Consider the following 13,537-nt stretch of genomic DNA (forward strand, 5'->3'; position numbering starts at 1 on the left):
CCAGGACTAAACCAGGACTAAACCAGGAGGTCTAAACCAGGACTAAACCAGGACTAAACCCTAAACCAGGACCAAACCAGGACTAAACCAGGACTAAACCAGGACTCCAAACCAGGACTAAACCAGGACTAAACCAGGACTAAACCAGGACCAAACCAGGACTAAACCAGGACTAAACCAGGACTAAACCAGGACTAAACCAGGACTAAACCAGGACTAAACCAGGACTAAACCAGGACCTAAACCAGGAGGTCTAAACCAGGTCTAAACCAGGACTAAACCAGGACTAAACCAGGACTAAACCAGGACTAAAGATAAACCCTAAACCAGGACTAAACCAGGACTAAACCAGGACTAAACCAGGACTAAACCAGGACTAAACCAGGTCTAAAACCAGGTCTAAACCTAAAACCAGGTCTAAACCAGGACTAAACCAGGACTAAACCCGGTCTGAAGCGGGTCTGAAGCGGGTCTGTTTGTTGCAGTTGGTGATGGAGTACTGTGGCGCCGGTTCGGTCACAGATCTGGTGAAGAAAACCAAAGGGAACTGTCTGAAGGAGGACTGGATCTCGTACATCTGCAGGGAGGTGCTCAGGGTACGTACATGCTGCTTTACTGTTACCACGGCAACGGACACTCTGTTATCCACATCGTGAAAACACAACGATAACCACAATATTCAAACGATTGTTTTTTAGTTACACGATGCATTTACTCTCAAAAAAACACTGTGTTACTGAGAATTTACACAAAACTTGCCAAATAATGAGACCAGGACTTAGACCGGGACTGAGACCGGGACTGAGACCGGGACTGAGATCAGGACCAGACCAGAACTGAGACTGCGACCAGACCAGGAATGAGATCGGGACCAGACCGGGACCAGACTTGGACTGAGACCAGGATCAGGCCAGAACTGAGACCAGGATTGAAACCGGGACTCAGACCAGGAGCAGACCGGGACTGAGACCAGGACTGAGACCGGGACCGAAATCGGGACCGAGATTGGGCCCAGGCCAGAACTGAGACCGGGACTGAGACTGGGACCAGACCGGGACCAGACTTGGACTGAGACCGGGAGCAGACCAGAACTGAGACCAGGACTGAGACCAGGACTGAGACCAGGACTGAGACCGGGACTGAGACTGGGACCAGACCAGGACCAGACTTGGACTGAGACCAGGATTGAGACCGGGGACTCAGACCGGGAGCAGACCGGGACCGGGACTGAGACTGAGACCAGACCAGGACCAGACTTGGACTGAGACCGGGATCAGGCCAGAACTGAGACCAGGATTGAGACCAGGATTGAAACCGGGACTCAGACCAGGACTGAGACCAGGACTGAGACCAGGACTGAGACCGGAACTGAGACCAGGACTGAGACCAGGACTGAGACCAGGACTGAGACCAGGACTGAGACCAGGACTGAGACCAGGACTGAGACCGGAACTGAGACCAGGACTGAGACCAGGACCAAGATCGGGACCAAGATCGGGACCGAGACCGGGGCCAGGCCGGAACTGAGACCGGGACTGAGACTGGGACCAGACCGGGAATGAGATCGGGACCAGACCGGGACCAAGATCAGGACCAAGACAGGAACCGAGATCGGGATCGAGATCGGGACCGAGATCAGGACCAGGCCAGAACTGAGACCAGGATTGAGACCAGGATTGAAGCCGGGACTCAGACTGGGAGCAGACCGGGACTGAGACTTGGACCGAGACCAGGACTGAGACCAGGACCAGACCAGAACCAGAAACACAGCAACAGTCATTATCCATTTTTTTTTCCATTTTTCATTTAAACACAAAATCGAAAACTGAAAAAAACGAATCATTATCTGTTTTTTTTTTTGCTTTTTTTGTTTTTTTCATTTCCTTTTGCTTTTATTTTGAAAAACGAATAAACGAACGACACACGGATTATTAAAGCTGCATTTCCAAAACTGAAGCGACACAAACCAAACTTTTTATCTTGCAGTTTGTAGTTTTTTTGTCGTAAAGTGTTTTAATGAAAACACGAGCCGATATTTAGCGGGACTAGTTTTTCCACACTGTCAGCGTTTTGTCTCCGCTGTATTGTTTTGGATTGACGCACACACACACACACACACACACACACACACACACACACACACACACACACACACACACACACACACACACACACACGGAGAGAGGAGGTGAGGTCATCGTCTGAAAATGGCGGCACTTCCTCTGTTTGTCTAAAGCTTTTGAAGAGGCTCCAAAACAAAAACAAAGACAGAATGTGGGTCAGTGTGTCTGAGTCCCCGAGGGCAGCGGGTTTTGGACTTTCTACTGAAACGTAAAAAAAAAAAAAAAAAAAAAAAAAGCGGCCGGATTCAAAGCGTCTCGTGTCGTGGTGATTTTTTTTTTTTTCCCTCGTCACAAACGGATCTGGACTCGTGTGTTTTGTTTCGTTCACACGTGTTTGTCTTGATTTTCTGGATAAAATATTGAAATGAAAAACTGGTTTAACAGGATCATGGTTTAGTCCATACCTGGTTTAGTTTAGTCCTAGTAAACCTGGTTTAGTTTAGTCCTGGTTTAGTCCTGGTTTAGTCCTGGTGGTTAGTTTACCTGGTTTAGTCCTGGTTTAGTCCTGGTTTAGTAGACCTGGTTTAGTCCTGGTTTACCTGGTCCTGGTTTAGACCTGGTTTTAGACCTGGTTTAGTCCTGGTCTGTTTAGTCCTGGTTTAGTCCCTGGTTCCTGGTTTGGTTTAGTCCTGGTTTAGTCCTGGTTTAGTCCTGGTTTAGTCCTTTTAGTCCTGGTTTAGTCCTGGTTTAGTCCTGGTTTAGTCCTGGTTTCCTGGTTTAGTCCTGGTTTAGTCCTGGTGGTTAGTCCTGGTTTTTACCTGGTTTAGTTTAGTCCTGGTTTAGTCCTGGTTTAATCCTGGTTTAGTCCTGGTTTAGTCCTGGTTTAGTCCTGGTTTAGTCCTGGTTTAGTCCTTTAGTCCTGGTTTAGTCCTGGTTTAGTCCTGGTTTAGTCCTGGTTTAGTCCTTTAGTCCTGGTTTAGGTTTAGTCCTGTTTAGTCCTGGTTTAGTCCTGGTTTAGTCCTGGTTTTAGTCCTGGTTTAGTCCTGGTTTAGTCCTGGTTTAGTCCTGGTTTAGTCCTGGTTTAGTCCCGGTTTAGTCCTGGTTTAGTCCTGGTTTAGTCCTGGTTTAGTCCTGGTTTAGTCCTGTTTACCTGGTTTAGTCCTGGTTTAGTCCTGGTTTAGTCCTGGTTTAGTCCTAGTATAGACCTGGTTTAGTCCTGGTTTAGTCCTGGTTTAGTCCTGTTTAGTCCTGGTTTAGTCCTGGTTTAGTCCTGGTTTAGTCCTGGTTTTCCTGGTTTAGTCCTGGTTTAGACCTGTGTTTGGTTTAGTCCTGGTTTAGTCCTGGTTTAAGTCCTGGTTTTAGTTTAGTTAGTCCTGGTTTAGTCCTGGTTTAGTCCTTTAGTCCTGGTTCTGGTTTAGTCCTGGTTTAGTCCTGGTTTAGTCCTGGTTTAGTCCTGGTTTAGTCCTGGTTTAGTTTAGTCCTGGTTTAGTCCTTTAGTCCTGGTTTAGTCCTGGTTTAGTCCTGGTTTAGTCCCCTGGTTTAGTCCTGGTTTAGTCCTGGTTTAGTCCTGGTTTAAGTCCTGGTTTATGGTTTAGTCCTTTAGTCCTGGTTTAGTCCTGGTTTATCCTGGTTTAGTCCTGGTTTAGTCCTGGTTTAGTCCTGGTTTAGTCCTGGTTTAGTCCTGCTTTAGCTCTGGCACTGTTGTTTTTTTAGTAAATTAAATGATTTGAAGTTCACCTTATCGTCCAAAAAATACAACAAGACAAATTCTACAACACGAACATGAGAAAATGTGTCTTTACTTTTTGTGTCCGTGTTCCGTGTTTGTTCATGTTCCCTTGTGTTTGTGTGCAGGGTCTGTCCCACCTCCACTCGCACCACGTCATCCACAGAGACATCAAGGGTCAGAACGTGCTGCTGACGGAGAACGCGGAGGTCAAGCTCGGTACTGCGCCCTCGCTCTTTTCACTCTTTCACTCTCTTCGTTCGCACCAAAGCGTCAAAAAAACGCCTCGACGCCTTTGCATTTGAGTTTAGACGCTCGTGGCTTCGACGCTCGTGGACGAACGGGAGAAAAATACTTGACGTGCGTCCGTTGCCCTGGAAACAAGAGCCCGGTCCTGGACTTTTCCCGAAACAATGTCAGACCAGACTGAGAGACTTTAGTGTTTTTATGACGTAAAACATCAGATCGACTCAACGGTCTAGTCCTGATTTAGTCCCGGTCTAGTCCCGGTCCAGTCCTGATTTAGTCCCCGTCTAGTCTTGGTCTAGTCCTTGTTTAGTCCCCGTCTAGTCTTGGTCTAGTCCCGATCTAGTCCTGGTCTATTCCCGGTCTAGTCCTTGTTTAGTCCCGGTCTAGTCTTGGTCTATTCCTGGTCTAGTCTTTGTTTAGTCCCGGTCTAGTCTTGGTCTAGTCCTTGTTTAGTCCCCGTCTAGTCTTGGTCTAGTCCCGATCTAGTCCTGGTCTATTCCTGGTCTAGTCTTTGTTTAGTCCCGGTCTAGTCTTGGTCTAGTCTCGATCTAGTCTCGGTCTAGTCCTTGTTTAGTCCTGGTCTAGTCCCGATCTAGTCCCGGTCTATTCCTGGTCTAGTCTTTGTTTAGTCCCGGTCTAGTCTTGGTCTAGTCTTGGTCTAGTCCTTGTTTAGTCTCGGTCTCGTCTCGGTCTAGTCCTGGTTTAGTCCCGGTCTAGTCTCGGTCTAGTCCTTGTTTAGTCCCCGTCTAGTCTCGATCTAGTCTCGGTCTAGTCCTGGTTTAGTTCCGGTCTAGTCTCGGTCTAGTCCTTGTTTAGTCCCGGTCTAGTCTCGGTCTAGTCCTTGTTTAGTCCCGGTCTAGTCTCGGTCTAGTCCTTGTTTAGTCCCGGTCTAGTCTCGGTCTAGTCCTTGTTTAGTCCCGGTCTAGTCCTGGTTTAGTCTCGGTCTAGTCTCGGTCTAGTCCCGGTCTAATCCCGGTCTAGTCCCGGTCTAGTCCTGGTTTAGTCCTGGTCTAGTCTTTGTTTAGTCCTGGTTTAGTCCTGGTTTAGTCCTGGTTTAGTCCCGGTCTAGTCCCGGTCTAGTCCCTGGTTTAGTCCTGGTTTAGTCCCGGTCTAGTCTCGGTCTAGTCCTGGTTTAGTCCTGGTTTAGTCCTGGTTTAGTCCTGGTCTAGTCCTGGTTTAGTCCTGGTTTAGTCCCAGTCTAGTCCTGGTCTAGTCCTGGTTTAGTCCTGGTTTAGTCCCGGTCTAGTCCCGGTCTAGTCCTGGTTTAGTCCTGGTTTAGTCCTCGCGATCGTCTCGGCAAAACAATGGGATTGTGACACCATTTTGTTCAATATTCTCATTTATTGTTGATATTAAATTAATTTGTTTTTAGTTTAGTGTAACATTATGTCCTCGTGTTGTGTTTTCGTTGAGTTTAAGTCCCGGTGTGTGTTTTCTTCAGTGGACTTTGGCGTGTCGGCTCAGTTGGACCGGACCGTGGGCAGGAGGAACACGTTTATTGGGACTCCGTATTGGATGGCTCCAGAGGTCATCGCCTGCGACGAGAACCCAGAGGCCACGTACGACTACAGGGTAAAAAAATATGTACTCATGCACTCTACAGGGTAAAAATATATACACTAAAACTATATACTAATACACACGATACCGGGGGTCCCCAAATCCTGGGCTGGGGGCCGGTACCGGGCCGTGGGTCATTTGGTACCGGGCCCTGAACGCCCTTCCACCCCGTACATCCTGGACTGCACCTCTAAAGTCTATGTAGCATATCAAGAAGGTGTATGCAAGGGACAAAGGGGTGGAGTTGGTGTAGGTACGGGCTAGAAAACAGAAGGCTGTGGCTCTCTGGGAGGTAGGGAAACAGTAAAAAGCACAACAAACTACAGAGATATGGTTGGTATTTTATATCGAAAAGTGTATATATATATATATATATATATATATATATATATATATATATATATATATATATATATATATATTATATATATATATATATATATATATATATATATATATACAATATTTACAATGCTCTTCAGATTTCCTCACGTTTGGTTAATACAAGTGCACAATAGGAAACAGGAGTGGTGGACAAGTCACTTTGTTAATGTCCTTTATCATTGTCAAAAACCAAAGGGTGAAATTTAATGTCCGCACTTCGTGTAGAAGTGTACATATAGTCCTTCAGGGTGTGTGCGTGTACAGTATCTAACCTACTGGAGATAAGTTTCTCCAAGTCTGATTTAGACAATAAACCTTTGATTTTTGCTCTGTTTTTTAGATGGTAAAAGGCTGCAGATGTTATTGATTTGATGTGGCTGTTAAAGTTCAAGTCTGAGTCCATTATTACCCTGAGATTTCTTGCCTGATTTGAAGGTTTTAGAGAGAGAGACTGGAGGTGATGCTGACAGTACAGTACTACTACTGATCTGGCTACACCTGTTGTTCTTGTTTGTTTTGAATTAGGTTTGAGGATGGAGTTGTGAATAGGAGGTAGATGGTGTCTGACTCCTCCATTTCTGTTAAGAGAAGGATTCTCTTTCTTAACAAAAATGTCTTTTTTCTCTCCCCTCTCAAACCAATTCAATAGGCCGAACTAACAAACAGAGACTGTGAACAAGTAGGTGTGTTAGTTTCAGAGTAGTTTCAGTGTAGTTAGCTCCTCCCTGCAGATATAAGGAAGTGTCCACCAGCGTCTGACCAGAACTGAAGAAGCAGCTTGGATGAGCCGCGAAACGTCTTCAACCAAACTCACTTTTGTCTGAACTGAATTTTCTCCTCGCCGTGGATTCTACCTGGACGACTGAGGGATTCTTCACAACACACCAAACAAAACAAAAATGAAAGTTTATCCCTGAATTATTGAAAAAAAAAGTGTAATAAATTGTCCTGTGTCCATCTTTTCAGAGTGACCTGTGGTCTTTGGGCATCACTGCTCTGGAGATGGCAGAAGGAGCTCCTCGTGAGTTTAACCCCCTCACCTCGCACTTTCACTTTCACTTTTAATGTGGTTTGTTCGTCCGCTCTTCTGTCTCTTCTCCAGCGGTGGTGATATGGAATCAATTCTGAGTCATGTAATTCAAAGAACGCTTTTTAGTAAAAAATTATAACTCAAAATACCAAATTTAAACTTTTTGCTTTCAGTTTTGGCACAAACATTTTGGTTTTATTTTGAAAAACGAATGAACAAAGGATAGACAGATTGTGATACTGTGAAACATTCCAGACAAAGTAATAACGTGTCTAGTTACTCTAAATCTAACAGTAAATGTAACTTGGCACCACCACGTCTGCTTCTCCATTTAGTGTTTTTCTGTGTTTTTTTTATCCTCTTTTCTCTCTTTTTTTGTTTTGTTTACATATCGTCCTTTTTTGTCCCCGTCTCATAATCGTGTCTTTGTCTCCTCAGCTCTGTGTGACATGCACCCAATGAGAGCTCTGTTCCTCATCCCCCGAAACCCTCCCCCCAAACTCAAGTCCAAGAAATGGTGAGTTTTCTGAGTTCTGCACGCGCTCAGAAACACGACGACGACGACGACGACGAGCACAAACGCTTCTTTAACTCTCGTGGCTTTTGTTAGTTTCATGTTTAGACAAATCTCTTTCACCACCAGTAAAATATTTGTAATATTTGATGGTTTTTTTACTCAAAATGATGCGGAATCATCGATCAATCATTCGCAGTCTGCGCCTAATGGTTTAGTCCCGGTTAAATCTTGATTTAGTCCTGATTTAGACCTCATTTTAGTCCTGGTTTTAGTCCTGGTTTTAGTCCTGGTTTAGACCTCGTTTTAGTCCTGGTTTAGTCCTGGTTTAGACCTGGTTTAGTTTAGTCCTGGTTTAGACCTGGTTTTAGTCCTGTTTTAGTCCTGGTTTAGTCCTGGTTTAGACCTGGTTTTAGTCCTGGTGGTTTTAGTCCTGGTTTTAGTCCTGGTTTAGTCCTGTTTAGTCCTGGTTTTAGTCCTGGTTTAGTCCTGGTTTTAGTCCTGGTTTAGTCCTGGTTTAGACCTCGTTTTAGTCCTGGTTAGTCCTGGTTTAGTCCTGGTTTAGTCCTGTTTTAGTCCTGGTTTTTTAGTCCTGGTTTTAGTCCTAGTTTTAGTCCTGGTTTTAGTCCTGGTTTAGTCCTGGTTCCTAGTTTTTAGTTTTTAGTCCTGGTTTAGTCCTGTTTAGTTTTAGTCCTGGTTTTAGTCCTGGTTTTAGTCCTGGTTTAGTCCTGGTTTGTTTTAGTCCTGGTTTAGTCCTGTTTAGTCCTGGTTTTAGTCCTGGTTTTAGTCCTGGTTTAGTCCTGGGTTTAGACCTGGTTTTAGGTTTGGTTTTAGTCCTGGTTTAGACCTTGGTTTAGTGGTTTTAGTCCTGGTTTTAGTCCTGGTTTAGTCCTGGTTTTAGTCCTGGTTTTAGGTTTAGTCCTGGTTTAGTCCTGGTTTAGACCTCGTTTTAGTCCTGGTTTAGTCCTGGGTTAGACCTGGTTTAATTTTGGTTTTAGTCCTGGTTTAGACTTGGTTTTAGTCCTGGTTTAGTCCTGGTTTAGTCGTGGTTTAGTCCTGGTTTTAGTCCTGGTTTTAGTCCTGGTTTAGTCCTGGTTTAGATCTCATTTTAGTCCTGGTTTAGACCTGGTTTAGACCTCGTTTTAGTCCTGGTTTAGACCTGGTTTAGACCTCGTTTTAGTCGTGGTTTAGTCCTGGTTTAGTCCTGGTTTAGTCCTGGTTTAGTCCTGGTTTTAGTCCTGGTTTTAGTCCTGGTTTTAGTCCTGGTTTTAGTCCTGGTTTAGTCCTGGGTTAGACCTGGTTTAATTTTGGTTTTAGTCCTGGTTTAGACTTGGTTTTAGTCCTGATTTTAGTCCTGGTTTTAGTCCTGGTTTAGTCCTGGGTTAGACCTGGTTTAATTTTGGTTTTAGTCCTGGTTTAGACTTGGTTTTAGTCCTGGTTTAGTCCTGGTTTTAGTCCTGGTTTAGTCCTGGTTTTACTTCTGCTTCCTCACTACTTCACTGCTCAGTCAAGTGCTTTTAACCCACTGGATTGGGTCAGGGTTCTGGATTGTCTGACGATCAGCGTAACTGGTGAAGGCGGAGCCACACCTGGAAGCATGGGGGGCGTGTCCTCCTCTCGCTTCCATTCACTCCCAGAGAAAGACACAAAACTGCTGGAGCTGTACTGTCGCGTTAAACCTTCTTTATCGTGGCGTATTATTTCTCCATTGAAAAATAATCCAAATGTCCCGAACATGTTCCCATCAAGACCTGGTTTGAAGTAACAAACGTTGCTCTTTACTGCAGCGCATGAACGCAGCTCAAACACTTGATCTGTTGACCATTTGTTACATGACATAGTGATATGGCACCTGTTATAGGAGCGTTTTATTTAGGCCTGTTGTTTTTGTTTGTCTTGAAGTTCCCGTGTTAAATGTTCTTTAGAAAGGTAAGGTTTATTGATCTTGGAGCGGTTGTGTTTGCATTGTCATTATATTAGTTAAAATTGGTCTCAAAATGTCAATATTATCGTTTATTGCAATAAATTCTTGGTCAGTTAATCGTAATCCAGCAAAATCTGTTTTCGTTACAGGCCTAGTCTCTATTTTGCTCAATTTGATCCCTGCCAACTGTAAAAAAAAACTGTAATTTGTTTCGGTAAAATACATAAAACGACCAAAACACACAAAAAAAAAAAAGCGACTGAGGCTTATCACCGGTGTGCGACGCGTTTCATCCTTGCTGAAGACGTATTCTGTTTCCGTTCTCAGGTCAAAGCGTTTCCTCTCGTTCGTGGACGGCTGTCTGGTGAAAAACCACCTGCACCGTCCGACCACAGACGCCCTGCTGAGACACGCCTTCATCCGAGACCTGACCAACGAGAGGCAGGTCCGCATCATGCTCAAGGACCACCTGGACCGCACCCGCAAGAAGAGGGAGAAAGGTGAGTAAGAAACCCGCGGAGGAACAGGACGCACCCGCAAGATTAAAGCTCCTGTATCACACAAAACTGACCCGTGTGATCCAAAACGTTTTCCTCTAAGTGTTTGAGAAAAAAATTGAGCCTACATCTACAGCTCTGTGTGTTTGTGAATGAAACAAAACACAACTCCAGGTCTGTTTGGGACGAGGAAACCACATTAGAACGGAGGCCAGAGAACGAAGAACGCACCAAACTCAAGCTCAAACAAAAGCACCGGCAGCTCTCGAGGTCAAACTAAGTCCTCTGTGCACTGTCTGCGTCTGGTTATGAAGCGTTTTATTGTCCGCTCATCAGGAAGTGCACTGTTTGGACGCTCGTTTTTGTTCGTTTTACCTGAATGGCCGAACTGGTCTCTTCGGAAAGTTGTGAAAAGCTCTTCTAAACTCGTCGTGGTGAGTAATGAGGACGCTCTGAAAGCAGAAGGGAAGTGAGGAAGAACTTTGGAGAACTGCAAATTGTTTAAAAGTTCTGTTTTTCACTTTTTTTTTTTAACCGTGGAAGTCTAATCAAGTCAAGGAAGGATAATGCTCTGTCAAGTGTCTTTGAGTGTCCAAAAAAGCGCCATATAAAACTGATGCATTATTATTAAAGGTTGTATGGAGGATTTTTTTTTAGTTTCAAACTGTCAGTGAAAGATTAAAATACCATTTACAGAGACGCAGCAGCTTTGTAATTATAATGACCAAAAAAAAAAAAGAACGAAAATCTATCAACTGTGGACGTGTTGAGGCCAGATAAACATCAGCCAATAGAAAACGAGGCTCCCTCATTTTCTATTGGCTGTTGGGTTGTCAATCAAACTCCCTAGTGTAACTGACTCGTCGGAGCGCGGGGATTACGTGGTTTACGCAGCGGTTCTTAGAGGCTTTTTCGAACTGTCGCTTCGTCGCATTTCGCACAAAGTTTGTCGCGACGGCGGACGAGAATCCACGACCGGTTCGCCGCAAAAGAAAGTCCGTTTTTGAGGTCGCGAAAGAAGAAGAGAAGAGGAAAAGGAGCAAAGTCAAACTGAGGTGATTCTTGGAGATCTCGTCCAGCGATGGCGCGACCGAAGCAGACGAAGGGTCCAAAAAATGACTCGTCGGTCGCTGAATTACTTCTAGACAGGAAACTTCAACAGTAATTCTGAACGCGCACAAGGACTGTCGCTGTATTTCTCTTCCCTTAAAAAAATCCTCTATACAACCTTTAATCAGATCTGGAAGATGAATCCAAGACGGTGTCATGTTGTTTTTCGCATCGGGCCAAAAAAGATTTTTACTTCATTGCTTCCTGAATACTGGCCTTACACTGCAAAATAACAAAATGTGACGACAGAAACGTGCAGTAGAGCGAGAGCTGCTAGAGCGGAGCGAGCGCGGGCTCAGAGCTCGGCGAGGAGAGTCCCGAGTTTGCAGTGAACATTTTGTATGTGGAGCGACAACAAAGCAAAATCCCGTTTTGTTAAAGGTTGTATAGAGGATTTTCCAAGGAACGAGAAATCCAGCGACTGTTTGTCCTTTTTCAAATGTTGCGCATGCGTGAAACCACCCCCCCTCCCCTACAGCTCCTACGTAGAAAACACCTCCTCCCTCCTCCTCCTCCTCCTTACGCCACAAACAGGTTTGTTTACAGCCGCTGCACATGACTTGTAAACAACTAACTACAGTGTTGGTTAGGCAAGACGGAGAAGTGAGGAGGAGGGAGGGGGGGCGGAATTTCGACGTGGACGAGAAGTGAGGAGCAGGGAGGAGCGGAAGAGGAGCGGGGAAGGAGCAGAGAAGGTTGCGCGGAGATTCAGTGCGAATGAACTAGCTACAACACGCAGCAGCAAGCGGACTCTTTCTTTGCCTTGAAAATGACGTTTTCAGACATAGGATATCGCTTTCGTGTCCTGAAAAACGTTTGTGTAGCTCTTGGAAATAAAGTACGTTTTCATAATAAGCAGAAGTTTCCTGTCCAGGAGTAATTTGTGGACCAGTGCTTCAGTCTTTAGACTCTTCGTCTGCTTCAGTCGCGCCATCGCTGGAATGAATCTCCAAGAATCACCTTAGTTTGGCTTCGCTGCTTTTCCCCTTGTCTTCTTCTTTCAGCGACCTCAAAAACGGACTTTCTTTTGAGGCGAACTGCTCCTGGATTCTTGTCGTCATTGCAACAAACTTTGTGCGAACTGCGAGGAAGATATAGGTCAAAAAAAGCCGCTAAGAACTGTTGCGTTGGTGGAGTAAACAGCGTCTGTGCGTCTTGCGTCTGTGGACTGTGTGACAGTCGTACGTAAACCACGTAACGGCAGCGCAGGCAAGTCAGTTACACTAGAAACGTAGGGAGTTTGATTGACAGCCTGTCAGCTCACAGATAACGAGGCAGTGTCGTTATCTATTGGCAAATGTTTAGCCCCACCACGTCCAGAGTTGATTAATTTTTATTCTCTTTTTTTTGGTCATCATAATTACAAGGCGACTGCATCTATAATCTATCACTGACAACTTGAAACAAAAAAAATCCTCCATACAACCTTTAATGTAGAGGAGCAGAAGACAAACAGACTGAGCTGCACTTTCTTGTTCTTGTGGTTTTACAGCAACATCACGTCTTGGTCTCTTTGCAGTGGAAGGTGTTTCTTGGTGAACAGTTGGAGCCTTTCACTTTGGCGTTGACTTTTTAAATTCGTAACCAAGGTGGAGCGAAGGATCGGGATTTTGCTTTAATGTCGCTCCACATACAAAATGTTCTCTGCAAACTCGGGATGATTTAGTCAGTCAAAAGTTTCCTTTTTTGTCCTTCCTGTGGATCAATCCTGCCCATCACCTTCACCTTTCACTATTTTTCAATTCCGTTGGGAAGAGAAACAGTTTGAACGGAGGTTTACAGTCACACTCTTCTGATTTCCTTTTGCAGTTATGGAGTTCGCGAACTTCCGAAGCCCGTTTTCCGCTGTTAGGATCCAACAACCACACAATAGGAGGGTTTCAGTCACATGATCATGATGTTGCGCAAATTTCAGGTGGAGGGCAGGAAGTGAAGACAAACACGACAAACAAACACGGCTCTGGAGAACACAGATATGGAGAAGAGTTCTTATTGTCAGGATTTAGAGTCAGTAGCGAGACAAAGTACGAGCAGTTAGTCGACAAATATATTGGATGTGACCCTGATCTTATTGAAAATGAGAGAATTTTCAACCGAAGTAAAAGATTTGCCAACAATCGAGGCAGAGGAGATCACGAACTATTTAGCTCTTCAGACGTCGTTCTACATCAGACAACAGATGAAGTCGTACAAAAGTTTGGAGGCATAGAACTTTGTTTGTCAGTGGATGGATCCTCAACCTCGGTGCAAAACGCCTAAATGATGATTATGGTTTGGTCTTGGCCGGGGTGAGTGTTTCTCTTATTTTATGTGTATAGACGTTATGGGAAAAACTGCAGCGTATCGGCCGTGACCTCTATCTGAACTATTTAATGTCAACAAACGTCGTTAGTCGTTAATGATTCGTTTATGTTTAGGTAAACCATAAAAAACTATTTATCTTTGTAACAAACCTTTGTTGAAGTGTCACTGCAGACACG

At 44.7% G+C, this 13,537-nt stretch overlaps 1 protein-coding gene across 3 annotated transcripts in view; it reads left to right on the top strand.

Annotated features, from left to right (window-relative positions):
* Positions 1–489: 489 nt before the first annotated feature.
* Positions 490–13,537, top strand: part of si:zfos-2326c3.2 (mitogen-activated protein kinase kinase kinase kinase 4) — an 87,400-nt gene continuing 74,352 nt past the window's right edge. For all 3 annotated transcript variants that reach the window (XM_055159463.1, XM_055159464.1, XM_055159465.1), the window contains exons 1-6: positions 490–596; positions 3,918–4,008; positions 5,480–5,610; positions 6,949–7,003; positions 7,451–7,529; positions 9,778–9,950. In XM_055159463.1, coding sequence (XP_055015438.1) covers positions 492–596; positions 3,918–4,008; positions 5,480–5,610; positions 6,949–7,003; positions 7,451–7,529; positions 9,778–9,950 — 634 coding nt within the window. In that variant the 5' untranslated portion in view covers positions 490–491. The remainder of the gene's footprint in view (positions 597–3,917; positions 4,009–5,479; positions 5,611–6,948; positions 7,004–7,450; positions 7,530–9,777; positions 9,951–13,537) is intronic.

The sequence above is a fragment of the Boleophthalmus pectinirostris genome, unplaced genomic scaffold (genome assembly GCF_026225935.1).
Source record: "Boleophthalmus pectinirostris isolate CB_2022bp ecotype Guang Dong unplaced genomic scaffold, ASM2622593v1 HiC_scaffold_23, whole genome shotgun sequence".
Taxonomy (NCBI): domain Eukaryota; kingdom Metazoa; phylum Chordata; class Actinopteri; order Gobiiformes; family Gobiidae; genus Boleophthalmus; species Boleophthalmus pectinirostris.